This window comes from Pelophylax lessonae, assembly GCF_965119305.1.
Source record: "Pelophylax lessonae genome assembly, chromosome: 9".
NCBI classification, from domain to species: domain Eukaryota; kingdom Metazoa; phylum Chordata; class Amphibia; order Anura; family Ranidae; genus Pelophylax; species Pelophylax lessonae.
In genome coordinates, this window is record NC_138776.1 from 4,957,627 (window position 1) to 4,975,195 (window position 17,569).

A 17,569-nucleotide genomic window follows, 5' to 3' on the forward strand; every position below is an offset into this window, starting at 1 on the left:
GTAAATGCTGTTGATGATTGTGATGTATGAATAATGTGCAGAAGAAGAAGGAGTAGAAATGTAATTTAATTGTGAATTTGTTTTCTACAATGACAATAAATCTCATTCTATTCTATTCTATTCTATTCTATTCTATTCTATTCTGAATGATAACTGGTGTTAGAATTATTCTTCTATGAGAGCAGATGGCCTTTAATCCAATCCATGTAATTTATGACTTTGGTGTAAAACCCATAGTGAGTACCGCAAGCAAAACCCCAGGACACAATACCCGCGACCACCCACTTGTCCTCGTTTAGGGAGGCAAATGCCCCCCCAGCATCTCCATTACATGCGTCTTTCTGCAGAAGCGCACCTTCTGTATAACCAGCGCAGAACATGTTCTCTGTGAATTCTGGAATTGTATCGTTAGGTCTGGTCCTCTGTATCTCCTCTAGTTGTTGCTGGCATCTTTCCCTCTGAGCCACGTATTTCAGAAGTATGGAAGGACGTCTCCTCTCTGTCGCTCCAAATCCACTTACATACCCCACATTGCCGGCGTCATACAAGGACTCATCACCGTCTTCGGGGAGGCAGATGGGAGAGATGTTCTCGTTCATGACGATGGGCTCCTTCAGGCGAATCAGAGCGATGTCGTGGTCAAAATTGCCCTTGGTGTACTTTGGATGCACATAAAATTCCTGAACTGCCAAAGGACCTCGTTTCTTCCGCTTCACCAAATTTGTGTTGCCGATAAAAATAAGAGTGTCTTGGACATAGTCATCTGACTCTCCAGCTTCTATTGCACTGGCAGTTGTCATCACCCAATGTTCTCCTATCAGAACGCCACCACCAATGCTATGTGTATCAGCTTTCAGTAGCACTTGCCAAGGGAAGTTGCCCGGTTCTGCTGTTTCACCTCCAATAATACGGCCGTGTCCAATGACGGGATTTGAAGGTTTTCCGCACACTGGGGGGCACAAGAGCTCACAATTAGTCACCTGACATCACCAGTACACATTGCTGTACAATGTTTGGTAGCATTCTATAAGTATTGCATTAGAGTGTGCACACCAGACCACAAACACACGTTGCATGTATATCAGCAGAGCAGTGGACGGTGTCAGTAGAGCAGTGGACGGTGTCAGTAGGGCAGTGGGCGGTGTCAGTAGGTCAGTGGACAGTGTCAGCAGAGCAGTGGACGATGTCAGTAGGGCAGTGGGCGGTGTCAGTAGGGCAGTGGACAGTGTCAGCAGAGCAGTGGACGATGTCAGTAGGGCAGTGGATGGTGTCCATAGGGCAGTGGATGGTGTCAGTAGAGCAGTGGACGGTGTCAGTAGAGCAGTGGACAATGTCAGTAGGGCAGTGGATGGTGTCAGTAGAGCAGTGGATGGTGTCAGCAGAGCAGTGGACGATGTCAGTAGGGCAGTGGATGGTGCCAGTAGGGCAGTGGATGGTGTCAGTAGAGCAGTGGATGGTGTCCATAGGGCAGTGGATGGTGTCAGTAGAGCAGTGGACGGTGTCAGTAGAGCAGTGGACAATGTCAGTAGAGCAGTGGATGGTGTCAGTAGAGCAGTGGACGGTGTCAGTAGAGCAGTGGACGATGTCAGTAGAGCAGTGGACGGTGTCAGAAGAGCAGTGACCGGTGTCAGTAGAACAGTAGATGGTGTCAGTAGGGCAGTGGATGGTGTCAGTAGGGCAGTGGACAGTGTCAGTAGGGCAGTGGATGGTGTCAGTAGAGCAGTGGACAGTGTCGGTAGAGCAGTGGATGGTGTCAGTAGGGCAGTGGATGGTGTCAGTAGGGCAGTGGATGGTGTCAGTAGGGCAGTGGACGGTGTCGGTAGAGCAGTGGACGGTGTCAGTAGGGCAGTGGATGGTGTCAGTAGAGCAGTGGACGGTGTCAGTAGGGCAGTGGACGGTGTCAGTAGAGCAGTGGATGGTGTCGGTAGAGCAGTGGATGGTGTCGGTAGAGCAGTGGATGGTGTCAGTAGAGCAGTGGACGGTGTCAGTAGAGCAGTGGATGGTGTCGGTAGAGCAGTGGATGGTGTCGGTAGAGCAGTGGATGGTGTCGGTAGAGCAGTGGATGGTCTCAGTAGGGCAGAGGATGGTGTCAGTAGGGCAGTGAACGGTGTCAGTAGAGCAGTGGACGGTGTCAGTAGAGCAGTGGACGGTGTCAGTAGAGCAGAGGACGGTGTCAGTAGAGCAGTGGGTGGTGTCAGTAGAGCAGAGGACAGTGTCAGTAGAGCAGTGGATGGTGTCAATAGAGCAGTGGATGGTGTCAGTAGAGGAGTGGACGGTGTCAGTAGAGCAGTGGATGGTGTCAGTAGAGCAGTGGACGGTGTCAGTAGAGCAGTGGACGGTGTCAGTAGAGCAGTAGGTGGTGTCAGTAGAGCAGAGGACAGTGTCAGTAGAGCAGTGGATGGTGTCAGTAGAGGAGTGGACGGTGTCAGTAGAGCAGTGGATGGTGTCGGTAGAGCAGTGGATGGTGTCAGTAGGGCAGTGGATGGTGTCAGTAGAGCAGTGGACGGTGTCAGTAGAGCAGTGGACGGTGTCAGTAGAGCAGAGGACGGTGTCAGTAGAGCAGTGGATGGTGTCGGTAGAGCAGTGGATGGTGTCGGTAGAGCAGTGGATGGTGTCGGTAGAGCAGTGGATGGTGTCAGTAGGGCAGAGGATGGTGTCAGTAGGGCAGTGGACGGTGTCATTTTTTATTTTTATTATTATTATTATTATTATTATTTTTTTATTTTTTGCAATTTTTTTAAGAGCCCTGTTATGGGGCTTTGGTGAAATATCATGGGCCCAAACAGACCCTTGATGTCTCACTTTTGAGACAGAGAAAGAAACTGAGGGCAGAGATTCCCCAGTCCCTTTCTCTGCACCCTTCAGTAAATCTAGTTTACTATGCTTCAGTTAAGAATGAAGACAGCTGCGATTGGTACAGATCACTCACTGTGTTCATTCAGAAAAGGAAGGCCAGTTAATTAAAAATTTACCAGTCCCTTCCCCGCCCCTGAGAGGAGAGGAGGGAAGCTGACAGCACTGCAGAGGGGAGATGGGAAGCAGGGGGTATCGGCACCACATAGGGTGATTAGGGTGTACCCAGGCACAACCAGCACACACTGTGCGCACGCCTATGTCTAGAAGTATTCAAGTTCCATGAGGCTCCACCAACAAAGTGTTACACCACATCCAACCCACGAAAATCACCCTACTGAGAGTAGCACTGCCTACACCATTTAGTATTTGTTGCTCCACCATGGTCATTACAACGATAAAATGATCTTATGCTTTACCTATAGAACACAGAGTAATAGGTTCTCTTTTTTTTTTTTTCTTCCAAAATGTTTTTATTAAATATGAAAGGGATAACATACAGCTTTAGCAATGCTGAATTCAAACATTTAGTAACATTCAATAATAAAAGCATGGAAAACATAGAACAGTTGTATTAGCTAGCACCGTGATCGACTGTCAATCATATGGTAACATAAAAGGGTACTTGTATAATCAGCTTAATTGTGGTGTTGTGGTATAATTTGTGTCAACTCCTTTCTACATATATTATACTTATGATTACTTGAGTGGAATAATAAATGAGATCATATACACAATAATGATAAAGGAACTGTACTTTGAGGAATAGAGATTATTGCGGTTGAGCTTGTGTCTTTTTGTTTTGATCTCATAAGTGGAGAGAGGCAGTGTCTGCAATGGTTATGGCAGGTGGTTAAAGTGTGGTCATAACATTATTGCATAGTATATTGGAGGCATATGTTACGTTGTCTTGCTGTATGGTAGGAGAATATGGGGGAAGACCTGTCTCTCCCACCCTAAGGGCAAGAGGTTCAGGCCCCCCCAAGTAAAGTATATGTTGGACCTATTGGGAGATGGGGAAGAGGGGGAGGGGGAGTCGAGAGGGGGAGAGAGAACGGGGGGTGAGGGGGGGGAGACAGGTTGGGAAGAAGGAAAGGAAGTGTTGGGGAGAGGTTAGACAGCTGTCCCAGTCTCTGTCCCCACAAAGGATCAAGGGGTGTTAAAGCTATCTTAAGAAATTTATAGGTGGCAGTGGCGGCTGGTGAAGTTTTAAGATGGAGGGGGTGCAAGACCCCGCCCTTCTATTTTGACCCCTCCCATTTCTCAGAAGCCCCACCCCTTATATACTCCACCCATTTTGTCCTCTGTATTTTGCTTGCGTGAACAAATTCTCCCAATATATCACATATTAAGGGGTCTCTCAGTACTAGTATATCCCATAATAGGGAGCAGGGGCCCTATTATGGGATATACTGTGAGAGACACCCTATTATGGGATACACTGACTGAGAGTGGCACAAACCCCACAGTACAGGCCCCCTAGCACAAACTCCACAGTACAGGCCCCCTAGCACTAATCCAACAGTGCAGGCCCCCTAGCACTAATCCCACAGTACAGGCCCCCTAGCACAAACCCCACAGTACAGACCCCCTTTTAATGCAGTGACCAGCGTACATGCCCCCTTTCAATGCAGTGACCAGCATACATGCCCTCTTTCAATGCAGTGACCAGCGTACATGCCCCCTTTCAATGTAGTGACCAGTATACATGCCCCTTTCAATGTAGTGACCAGCATACATGCCCCCTTTCAATGTAGTGACCAGTATAAATGCCCCCTTTCAATGTAGTGATCAGTATAAATGCCCCTTTCAATGTAGTGACCAGTATACATGCCCCTTTTAATGTAGTGACCAGTTTACATGCCCCTTTTCAATGTAGTGACCAGCATACATGACCCCTTTCAATGTAGTGACCAGTATACATGCCCCTTTCAATGTAGTGACCAGCGTACATGCTCCCAATGCAGTGACCAGTGTACATGCTCCCAATGCAGTGACCAGCGTACATGTCCCCAATGCAGTGACCAGCATACCATGCCCCCAATGCAGTGACCAGCATACCATGCCCCCAATGCAGTGACCAGCGTACATGTCCCCAATGCAGAGTTTAGCATGCGTGCCCCCTTCAATGCATTGACAGCGTACAATCATCATGTCCCCAATGCAGAGTTTAACGTGCGTGCCCCCTTCAATGCATTGAACAGTGTACATGTCCCCAATGCAGAGTTTAGCGTGCGTGCCCCCTTCAATGCATTGAACAGTGTACATGTCCCCAATGCAGAGTTTAGCGTGCGTGCCCCCTTCAATGCATTGAACAGTGTACAATCTTGTCCCCAATGCAGAGTTTAGCGTACGTGCCCCCATCAATGCATTGATCAGTGTACATGTCCCCAATGCAGAGTTTAGCGTGCATGCCCCCATCAATGCATTGATCAGTGTACATGTCCCCAATGCAGAGTTTAGCGTGTGTGCCCCCATCAATGCATTGATCAGTGTACATGTCCCCAATGCAGAGTTTAGCGTGTGTGCCCCCATCAATGCATTGATCAGTGTACATGTCCCCAATGCAGAGTTTAGCGTGCGTTCCTGACTGAGAGCAGTGCACTTACCTGGAGGCCGCTGGAGCCCTGTGAGTCACGGCGGCTTCTCCTCCGACTCCGTCCTCTTCGTTCTGCGGGAACCGGCGGGAAGGTGAGCGGCTTCTCCCTCTCCTCTTCTTCGTGCGGCGGGAAGGTGAGCGGCGCTTCTCCCTCTCGGCCTCTCCTCTTATGCGGCGGGCGGCAGGAAGGTGAGCGGCGCCGGCTTCTTCTCTGGAGACTCCTCTTCGGCTGCAGGAAGGTGACCGGGCGGTGACGGTGAGTGACTGATGCATGCACCAACACTGCCCCCAACGAGGTCAGCATGGATGTCCTGAATCATGATTGGTCCAGGCTGGAGTCTGTAATGTTCTGGTACCTCTGGTACCCTTGTTTCCATATTTCTCCTCTGCTAATTGCGTCCCATCTTGTGTAACAAGAGACGCATATACCTTTAAGACCGGATGACATCATTGCCGAGCGCCGCTATGAGCGGCTATTTCAATCGCCGGCTTTCTCTCACTCATCGCTCGTTCAAACCACATGTTCACCGCACCTTCTCCTGTGAAGTCGGAGCTGCTGACATTTCCCTTTGCTGAACTGAAGCCGGAACCTCGCTGGTGATCCGTATCCCGCTACGGGATCACCTCTCTCTAATGGACACTGTTACTACTAACCTATCTAAGTGATAAGTACCCCGCAGGGGATTCCTTACTAACCAATCTCCTACTGTCATCTACTGCAATTACCAGGACTATATCTATCTATCTATTCCCTATCATCTGCATAGACTGTTAGCTCTTGGGACTACCTTCAACTATCCTTGCACTAGGTTACTCTGTCTAAAGTATACTCCATCTGTGTCCTCTTACCATCTGCACTATACTTGGCATCAGAACCTAGCTGCTTTACCATCACCTGCAACTCTCCTCATACTACTCCTATTGCTCACCATATAACAGCCTGTCTCTCATCTTTACATCCTCATATATTCTATCTCTCCATTAACATCTGATTGAGTATATATATATATATGCATAACAGGCTGTGCACTATGATGAAGTCCTGAGAGTTGGATATGTTTGTTCAACAGAATCTCTACAAGACATCTGAGTGTAATAATTCTGCAGCTGTAAATCCATCCACTAACAAAAACGCATGAACGTTACAGATTGAACGAGCCTTAAAAAAAAATATGGATTCAGCAGAATTACCCGCTCATGTACTACAATTAAAACAGCAAGTAGATGCATTGATCCTTGCGCTTACAGAGGTACAAAACGAAAATCAGACCTTGAGACAGAAGGTTGGCCGTCTCACACAGCTTTCTGCTGCTCAGCCCCGTGAGCCTAAGATAAACCCTCCTTTAGTGTTTTCTGGTGATCGGAGCAAATTCCGTGAATTTAAAAACGCATGTCGATTGCTTTTTTTGTTAAAACCTCTAACCTACACCACTGACCAAATTAAGGTTTGTACCGTCATCTCCTATTTAACGGGTGAACCCCGGGCCTGGGCAGACGCTCTCTTTGAAAAGGATGATCCACTCCTTAATTCTTACCCTTTATTTCTAGCACAACTCGCTAGTCTATATGAAGACCCCAATAAGCAGAGTACCGCTGACACCCAGTTACGGGCCTTAAAACAAGGAAGGAGACCTGTAGAAGATTTTGTGGCAAATTTTAAAAGATGGTCCCCTGATTCAGGGTGGAACGACACATCTTTGCGAACGCAGTTTAGACTCGGCCTATCTGAGGCCGTTAAAGACGAGCTCGCCCGAGCGGATTTACCTGGCACTCTAGAGGGACTGATACAGACCAGTATCAATATTGACAGACGACTACGAGAAAGAAAGGCTGAGAAGATGGGCTCACCATTTTCCAGTCCTTCTCGGATGTTGCCTGCTGACCCTACTCCTATGGAAGTAGGAATGATACGCCCACCTCTGACCCTTTCTGAACGTGCCAGGAGGAAAACCGAACATCTTTGCATGTACTGCGCATCCTCGAATCATTTGATAAACAGCTGTCCCCTTGTCCGCAGAAAAGAGGGTGAGTGTTCAAATGTCTTGCTAGGGGGACTCACAACTTCCTTTTCTAATCCTTATCTTTTTGTTCATTTAACATTGCAGTGGGACCAAACTAGGATCACCACCAAGGCTATGATCGACACAGGATCTTGTGGAAACTACATTGACATTTGTTTTGTCTCCCTTAATAAAATATCTATTGTTTCAAAACCCAACCCTGTCTCCGTTAGTTTTATTAACGGTACCCCTTTATCCTCTGGTCCTATCACCAGTCAGACACAGGCACTCCTTGTAACTGCTGACGAGTCTCATGTGGAGACCACCACCTTTGATGTGTTGACTTCTCCACATTTTCCAATCATTTTGGGACTTCCCTGGTTACACATACATCAACCAATCATCGATTGGAAAACAAGAACGCTAGCCTTTTCTTCTCACTATTGTGAAACAACGTGTAAACTCCCCACATATGATAGGATCCTGTCTGTATTGCCGGATGACATTATACCCAAATGTTATCAGGATTTATCGGAGGTTTTTCTTGAGAAAAACGCTCAAATGCTACCTCCTCATAGGGACTATGATTGTTGTATCGATCTACTCCCTAATAGCAAGTTGCCTTTCGGACATGTTTATCCTCTCTCACAGGATGAACTCTCTCACCTTAAGGAGTATCTGGATGAGAACTTGGCAAAAGGATTCATCCGACCTTCTACTTCCTCCACTGCTGCTGGACTCTTCTTTGTCCGCAATAAGGATTCTAGCCTTAGGCCTATCATTGATTTCAGACAATTAAATGCCATTACAATAAAGGATCGTTATCCTTTACCTCTTATTCCTGAACTTATCGAACAGGTGCGTGGGGCTTCTTTCTTTTCAAAATTGGACCTAAAAGGGGCATACAATTTAATTCGAATCCGTAAAGGGGATGAATGGAAGAAGGCATTCAGAACCAGATACGGACTGTTTGAGTACCTTGTAATGCCATTTGGGCTATGCAATGCTCCTGCAGCCTTCCAACGGTTTATAAATGAGATATTCAGAGACTTGCTTGATGTTTGTGTTGTAGTATATTTGGACGATATACTTATCTACTCTCATTCCTTACCTGAGCACATAAAACATGTGAGACTTGTGTTGTCAAGACTACTTGCACATAACTTATATGTTAAATCCAAAAAATGTTTGTTCCATAAGGAGGAAGTACTATTCCTAGGATATATTATATCTAAAAATGGAATCAAAATGGACATGAGCAAAATATCCTGCATTCTGGATTGGCCTGTGCCAACCACTCGCAAAGCATTACAAAGGTTCCTAGGATTCTCTAACTACTATAGGAAATTCATTAAGAATTTCTCTGCGATTGTGAAACCTCTCACACAACTCACAAGCACAAAGAAACCATTTAATTGGTCAAAAGAAGCAAATGGAGCATTCTGTCTGCTGAAATCAAGCTTTACTCCTGCCCCCATACTATGCCATCCAGACCCATCCCTTCAATACATCTTGGAGGTAGATGCGTCAAATATGGCAGTAGGAGCAGTTCTCTCACAACGACCAACAAACACCTCACCTCTTCACCCAGTTGCTTTCTTCTCAAAGTCATTAAGCAGCCCCGAGGTGAACTACCCAGTAGGTGAGAAGGAGTTACTAGCCATAAAACTGGCGTTAGAGAATTGGCGACATCTACTTGAGGGCACTCAATTGCCAATCCTAATATATACTGATCACAAAAACCTTCAATACCTTCGGACTAATAGAACTCTTTCCCACCGGCAGGTACGGTGGTCGTTATTCTTTCTGAGATTTAATTTTTTAGTGACTTACACGCCTGCAGACAAAAATAAAAAAGCGGATGCACTTTCACGACTAGCCGAGAAGGATTGTACCGAGGTTCCCTCAGTTCCTATAATACCACTTGAACGTATTATCGGTGTCGTTCGCTCCCTGAAGGAAGAGATTTTGCATAGCATAGGACTGGACTCACCTCCACCACAACTAACTACTGACGCAGAAGGCTTCCTCTACTACAACGATAAATTATACATACCCCCTACTATGCGAACCAAGATCTTAGAATTGTCGCATGATGTACCTATGGCAGGACATATGGGTATGACTAAAACTTTCAATCTACTTACTAGGCAGTTTTGGTGGCCAGACATGAAGACAACCGTAAAAAAGTTCGTTTCATCTTGTGATATCTGTGCAAGATCTAAAATTGACAACACAAAACCATCGGGGTTACTTTGTAGTTTACCGATACCCCAGGTTCCGTGGGAAGTGGTATCCTTAGACTTCATAGTGGAATTACCACCTTCCAAAGGATTCAACACCATCTTGGTGTCAGTGGACTATCTGACCAAGATGGCACATTTCACTCCTATCCGAAAACTACCTTCATCCAAACAAACAGCAGAATTACTTGTGAAACATGTCTTTAAGTTACATGGTATTCCCAAAACACTGCTGTCTGACCGTGGTTCACAATTCATCTCAAAATTTTGGTTAGCTCTATGTCAGATACTACGAATAGAGCGTAAACTTACTTCTCCCTACCACCCTCAGAACAACGGACAGACAGAGAGAGTTAACCAGTGCATTGAACAGTATCTGCATTGCTATACTTCGTATCTACAGGACGATTGGGCAGATCTCCTCCCACTGGCGGAGTTCGCCTATAACAACGCGACTCATAGCACTACTAGACAAAGTCCGTTTTACCTGAATTATGGGTTTCATCCCACACTCCTTCCTCCACGTATCTTACCATCAAGTAATCCAGTGGCATCTGATTATCTCGCCCAGATAAAGGATTCTCTGGGATTACTCAATAATACCATATCACATGCTCATAGCCAACAAAAGAAGTACTACGACCTCCGTAGGAAACCCTCTCCCCAATATGCCATTGGGGATCTTGTTTGGCTTTCTACAAAAAATCTGAGATTAAAAATCCCTAGTAAAAAACTTGGACCTCTATTTCTGGGACCTTTCCCAATAGAGAAACTTATTGGAAAAGCTGCAGTACAACTCACATTACCAACGGACCTCAAGATACATCCCATATTCCATGTGTCGCTACTGAAGCCCCATGTTCCAAACCAAGGAATAAGGCCTACTATCTCACCTCCACCTCCTGTACAAGTGGAAGGTGGAGAAGAATTTGAAATAAAAGAGATTTTGGATTCCCGTTTCCATAGAAAAAGACTCCAGTATCTTGTACGATGGAAGAACTATGGGCCCCAAGATGACACCTGGCTGGATACCTCCGATATACATGCCCCTAGACTGATTCGCAATTTCCACTCGAAATATCCAGAAAAAACATTTCTAGAGGCCTTCCGGAGCCGGCCTTAAGGGGGGGGGGGGTACTGTAATGTTCTGGTACCTCTGGTACCCTTGCTTCCAAATTTCTCCTCTGCTAATTGCGTCCCATCTTGTGTAACAAGAGACGCATATACCTTTAAGACCGGATGACATCATTGCAGAGCGCCGCTATGAGCGGCTATTTCAATCGCCGGCTTTCTCTCACTCATCGCTCGTTCAAACCACATGTTCACCGCACCTTCTCCTGTGAAGTCGGAGCTGCTGACTATTCCCTTTGCTGAACTGAAGCCGGAACCTCGCTGGTGATCCGTATCCCGCTACGGGATCACCTCTCTCTAATGGACACTGTTACTACTAACCTATCTAAGTGATAAGTACCCCGCAGGGGATTCCTTACTAACCAATCTCCTACTGTCATCTACTGCAATTACCAGGACTATATCTATCTATCTATTCCCTATCATCTGCATAGACTGTTAGCTCTTGGGACTACCTTCAACTATCCTTGCACTAGGTTACTCTGTCTAAAGTATACTCCATCTGTGTCCTCTTACCATCTGCACTATACTTGGCATCAGAACCTAGCTGCTTTACCATCACCTGCAACTCTCCTCATACTACTCCTATTGCTCACCATATAACAGCCTGTCTCTCATCTTTACATCCTAATATATTCTATCTCTCCATTAACATCTGATTGAGTATATATATATATGCATAACAGGCTGTGCACTATGATGAAGTCCTGAGAGTTGGATATGTTTGTTCAACAGAATCTCTACAAGACATCTGAGTGTAATAATTCTGCAGCTGTAAATCCATCCACTAACAAAAACGCGGGGGCGTGTCCGGAAGGGAACCGAGGCGGACGTGCAAGCGAAGAGCTCCGCCGGTTCCGAGACTTAATCCAGTGCAATCCTTGGATTAGGCTGACTTTGAGGCACCATCACTACCCTGCTGAGCTTCCCCTACCTCTAGGGGACCCAACCGGCCAAAAATTAAAAAAATTGAGCCACCGGGAGCGGATCGAAGTTTGCGGCCTAGGCGACACAAGAAGCCGCGGTCTTTCCTAAAGCGGCATCCGGCCGCGGACTTCCGAAAACGGCATCCGATCGCGGTCGAGGTCGGGGACTTGGTGAGATCGCAGTTTTACTGCACATTCCCCAGACCACATAAGAGCACCTGTATAGGCCAGCCAGCAGCTGTAACCCCCGGCTCACTCACCACATAGGAATCTACACAGGAAGCGTGGCTTGACACGCAGGCAGGATGGCAGTGTAAGGCCGGAGTTACTAGCCACATCGGGTCTCCGAAGCACTAAAGGGCAATCTCCTTGCATATTATGGGCAGAGTTGACAAATTGGGCAGCAGCACAAAGCCGCAGCGGTCCAGATCGGGCACCTCAGCAAAGGAGTATTCCTGATTTCTTTAACACACGGAAATCAGGTAAGAAGAATACCCCAGGCCCCAAAATGACGCAGGCAGCGCTGCGAGATGAGGACAGAGATTATGAGACTGACTCCATGGCTGACATAGATGATACAGTGGGAGATCCTGACACTATAGATCACCCACTGACTTTTAAAGCAATGACCGCTATTGCAGCCGACATTAAGGGCTCCTTCACTGCTGCTATCACCAGGCTGTCTGACCAGATGACAGCGGTGGAAAAAGCAGGACGCCACAGAGATAGGACCCTAAAGAAGCTGGAGGAGGTTACCCTGTCTCACTCATCCCACCTTATAGCAATGAATAGGCAAATAGAGGATTTGGACAACAGAGGTCGAAGGAGTAATATCAGGGTCAGGGGGATCCCTGAGTCAGTGGACAGGGACCAAATTAAACCCGCATTGCGTTCCGTTTTCAACAGCCTCTTGGAGCGCCCGGAGGATTCGCCTATAGAGTTCGACAGGGCTCATCGGGCGCTGCGTCCTAAAGCACCTGAAGACGCACCTCCTAGGGACATAATATGTTGTCTTTCTAACTACCCTCTAAAAGAAGAGATCCTTGCGAAAGCCAGGCAGAATGAGCGCATTATATTCAACGACAGGCCTATTCAGCTTTTCCAAGACCTCTCTCCTATTACCTTGAATAATAGAAGAGCTCTCAGACCTCTGCTGGAGATCCTTAAAGAAAAAAATCTTCCCTACAGGTGGAAATTCCCTTTCGCACTTCAAACTACTTACGAAGGGAAACAACATTTGCTCCGCACACCAGCTGACCTCCCAGAATTTTGTGCTAATTTGCATTTGAGGGACATAGAGCTCCCAGACTGGTACGCGGAGTTCCTGTCCGCACATCATCAAAATGCACCCCAGGATGAGGCTGAGGGATCTTCCTCCAGATCCCCGCACAACGCTAAAAAGGGGAAACAGCAGAGGAAAAGAGAGCTAAATTCACTCTTTGGAACATCACCCAAAACTCCTAGAACGCCCAAGACTAGAAACCGTCCATAACCTATAAGATTTTGCTTACAACATGCTGTTGCTCGAAAGTCTGCCGGATTTGTCCGCCTTTTACACCTATATAACTGGAATACGGAGACTACTTCACTCGTTATGTCTCACGGGCTGTACACATTTATTCTAAAAGTTTTGAAAGTTGTTCAATGTTTGGCCACTAGATGGAGTCACGGACCATATATTAATACAGAGACTAAAAATTGCTCTAATCTTGGAACTTTTACTTCTGTTGGCAACTACTATTACACGGCCAGTTGTGATGTCCCTTACTAACTAAACATAAGTTCTTAGTGCAGTGTGTCCTGGAAATATGTTATGACCCTACCTTAGCTGCCAATTTTTCCTCTGGAAGATCACTGTTTCTTTGGTCTGCTAATGGTTCTACTACGATTATCTTGATGATCATATTATATATTAGACCTTTTCAGCGCATATGTATGCATCTAGATTTGGCCACTGAGCAGAGACATAAAATTCATGCTATTGTTATATCTGCTATTTGCTTTCCTCCTCCATGTTATTGTACTGACCCGCAATTCACAGGACACTGACGGATTACGTTCCTTTTTTCACCTTTGAAGTCATTGATCAAAGCCTGTGTTTTATCCAGCTACTCCCCAGTATCTCTGACGGAGAACATACTGATCATTGTGGCAGTCTACCACAGACAGTCCTCAGATTTTCCATGGCACCCGAGAAGAACATAATTGCCTACCAGGAATAGGCGGCGCCCTGGATCCCAGCAGGGACAGGCTGTTTTTGCTTAACCACTTAAGCCCCGGAAGATTTTACCCTCATTCCGACCAGGGGGTATTTTGCGATTCGGCACTGCGTGACTTTAACGGACAATTGCGCGGTCGTGCGACGCTGTACCTAAACGAATTTGGCGTCCTTTTTTTCCCACAAACAGAGCTTTCTTTTGGTGGTATTTGATCACCTGTGCGATTTTTTGATCACGCGCTATAAACAAAAAAAGAGCGTCAATTTTGCAAAAATAGCAATATTTTTCACATTTTTTTATATGAAATTCCCCAAAAAAAAAATTTAAAAATCAAAATTTTTTTACTTTTTCGGCCAATTTGTTTTATGCTACCTATGTTTGGTAAAAAAAATCGCAAAAAGCGTATTTTGATTGGTTTGCGCAAAAGTTATCGCGTTTACTAACAAAGGGAAAGATTTCTGTCATTTTTGTTGTTTTTTTTTTTAACGTGTAATGGCGGCGATCTGCGATTTTTTTTGCGGTACTGCGACATTGGGGCGGACAGATCGGACCCTTGACTGACATTTTTGACACTTTTGGGGGTACCAGTGACATTACTGCAGTAATCAGTGCTATATATATGCACTGTTACTGTAAAAATGACACTGGCAGGGAAGGGGTTAATTTTATTTGGGAGGGAGGGGCTGTGTGTATCCCTAGGGGCGTGCTTTCTACTGTGATTGGCTGGGGCTTGAGCTGTATGGACACTGATCAACGGATCTACATACTAGATCCGAGTGATCAGTATCCTAACAGCAAGGAGAATGACAGGCAGCTTGTTTACACAGGCTGCCTGACATTCTCCCTCTCCCCCGCCGATCGCCGAGTGACCGGCGGACATCGGGTCCGCCGGTCACACGCGCGGGGGGGTCCGTGACCACGCGGGAGCGGGAGCGCGCCTCCGGGGGCGCGCGCTCGCTCCCTAGACCCTCACAAGCTAGTGACGTAGCCCTACGTCACTTTGCCTGTGAGGGGCTGACTGCCGACGTAGATCGGCGTTAGGCAGTCGGCAAGTGGTTAAATTAGTCACGCATGTTAGACACACTAGGGATTACTTAGAGGGGGCCAGTGGCATCATGTTAACGGGGTTTACATTAGGCTTTCTTTATTTTGAAGTCACATTAGAGCTGTCGCTGGCCAAAAGATCTCCAAGTTATGGCAAAGTGTTGGTTCTGTGAGAAAGTGGAATCTCCAGCAAACTTATTCCAGTTAATCTATATGTTGCCTTTATCGTTACTATTGGAATCGGGATTGTTTTTGTTATTGTTATGTATATTTCTGTACTCGTGAACATCTTGGATTTCACGATTGCAGATGCAGTTATTGTTAACAGTCAGATTCCTGAATTATATCACACCAGGAGACCCGGTGTGGTTGGTTTTCACATAGCTGTGATAGAATATAATTTAGTGTAAGAGGCCTTCCTCTTGCGAGTCATCCATTATTCCAAAGGATCATTTTTGTTTGAATATTATACCTCTTGTGCTGCTGTATCCTAGATTCACGCAATCTCGGTAGAGCCATTTCTGCGGCTCATCCGACTTTGCACCACTTGAAGTCTTTTTTTTTTTTTTTCCACCCTCCTCTCTTTTTCTTTCATTCTCTATACTACATTCTCTATTCTCTATACCCATTGTGTTTCCCCCTCCCCCTTCTCTCCTATACCTCTCCACCCCCTACATCACCCTTATTAATCCATACTTATCCAGTTTCTCTAGGTCAGGACCTCGGTTGAGGTGAGATATCACAAAACACGACATGGTCTACTCCAAACTGGGTAAGAATCCTTTTCTAATTTCGCATAACACAAATGGGCTGAATATTCCTGAAAAAAGACACAAGATTTTGTATGAACTTAAAAAATGTAAACCCCAGGTGGTGTTTTTACAAGAAACCCACTTTAACCACTTTACAACCGGAGGATTTTGCTGTCTTCCGTCCAGGCCACTTTTTGCGATTCGGCGCTGTGCGACTTCAACTGACAATTGCGCGGTCGTGCGACGCCGTACCCAAACGAAATTTACGTCCTTTTTTTCCCACAAACAGAGCTTTCTTTTGGTGGTATTTGATCACCTGTGCGATTTTTACTTTTTGTGCTATAAACAAAAAAAGAGCGTTTATTTTGAAAAAATAACAATATTTTTCACATTTTTTTATATGAAATTCCCCCCAAAAAAGATGTAAAAACCAATTTTTTTAAAAGTTTTTGGCCAATTTGTTTTATGCTACATATGTTTGGTAAAAAAAATCGCAATAAGCGTATTTTGATTGGTTTGCGCAAAAGTTATTGCGTTTACTAACAAAGGGAAAGATTTCTGTCATTTTTGGTGTTTTTTTTTTAACGCGTAATGGCGGCGATCTGCGATTTTTTTTGCGGGACTGCGACATTGCGGCGGACAGACCGGACCCCTGACTGACATTTTTGACACTTTTGGGGGTACCAGTGACATTACTGCAGTAATCAGTGCTATATATATGCACTGTTACTGTAAAAATGACACTGGCAGGGAAGGGGTTAATTTTATTGGAGAGGGAGGGGTTAATGTATGCCTGGTGCTTACTGACGTGTAGGGGGGGAGGTGACTGTGAGTCATGGACAGATCGGATGTCCAGCTATGCTGAACAGTCCGATCTGTCACTCCCTGTCACTATGGAGATCCGCCCGCTGTGTTTACACACAGCGGGCGGATCTCCAGACTCGATCCCCGACGATCGGGTAAGAGCAGCGGCGATCGCCGCTGCTCCTCCCCTGGCCCGACTCCCGCTGTGAATGAAAACAGCGGGAGCGAGCCTCCGGCGGCGCGCAAGCGCCGCCCAGAAGGGGAGGAGTCCAGTCACGTTAATACTACGTGGCTGGACGATAACGAACCACTCTGCCGCAGTAGTATTACTGTGAGCGGTTGCAGAGTGGTTAAAGGGACGAATCACCCCTCCCTGACGAACAAATTTTTTCCGACGGCTTACTATGCCTCTAATGCCCAGGCAAAAACGAAAGGGGTAGCCATACTGCTTCATAAAGACTCACCATTCATCCTTGATAATCAATTAACTGACCCAGAAGGGAGATATATCTTCATATCAGGAACCCTAGCTGACAAACCTATAACGTTGGCGAATGTTTACTTTCCCAACCATGCACATCTGACATTCTGCAACGAAATGATGAAGGAACTGAAAGGTTTCGCAAAGGGTTGCATTATACTTGGCGGGGACTTTAATGTGCCCCTAAATCCCCTCTGTGACACCTCTACGGGAAACTCTAGTGTGGAATTCTCGATTCTTAAAAAAATGAAGGCTTCCTTGCATTCCTTGACGCTGATTGATGTGTGGAGAACAATGCATCCCTCTGACAGGGACTTCACACATTTTTCGGCCCCGCATAACAGATATGCAAGGATCGACAATGTTTTCATAACGCAAAGAGATTTAGGAGAGGTGTCGGGGGCGGAAATTGGATCAATAACTATAACAGACCATGCACCAATCTCTCTTCATCTGAATTTTTCTCCCGTGCGCAGATGTGACAGATCCTGGAGACTAAACCCTGCTTTGTTGCTGG

The 17,569-nt window shown here is 46.1% G+C and overlaps 1 protein-coding gene across 1 annotated transcript; it reads right to left on the minus strand.

The window, feature by feature from the left end:
• Positions 1–15: 15 nt before the first annotated feature.
• Positions 16–11,385, minus strand: LOC309563265 (complement C1r-A subcomponent-like; the record flags this gene model as incomplete). Its single annotated transcript, XM_082267670.1, has 2 exons — positions 16–949; positions 11,343–11,385. 2 exons carry the CDS (start codon positions 11,383–11,385, stop codon positions 174–176), a joined length of 819 nt encoding a protein of 272 aa, XP_082123796.1. The 3' UTR covers positions 16–173.
• Positions 11,386–17,569: the final 6,184 nt, after the last annotated feature.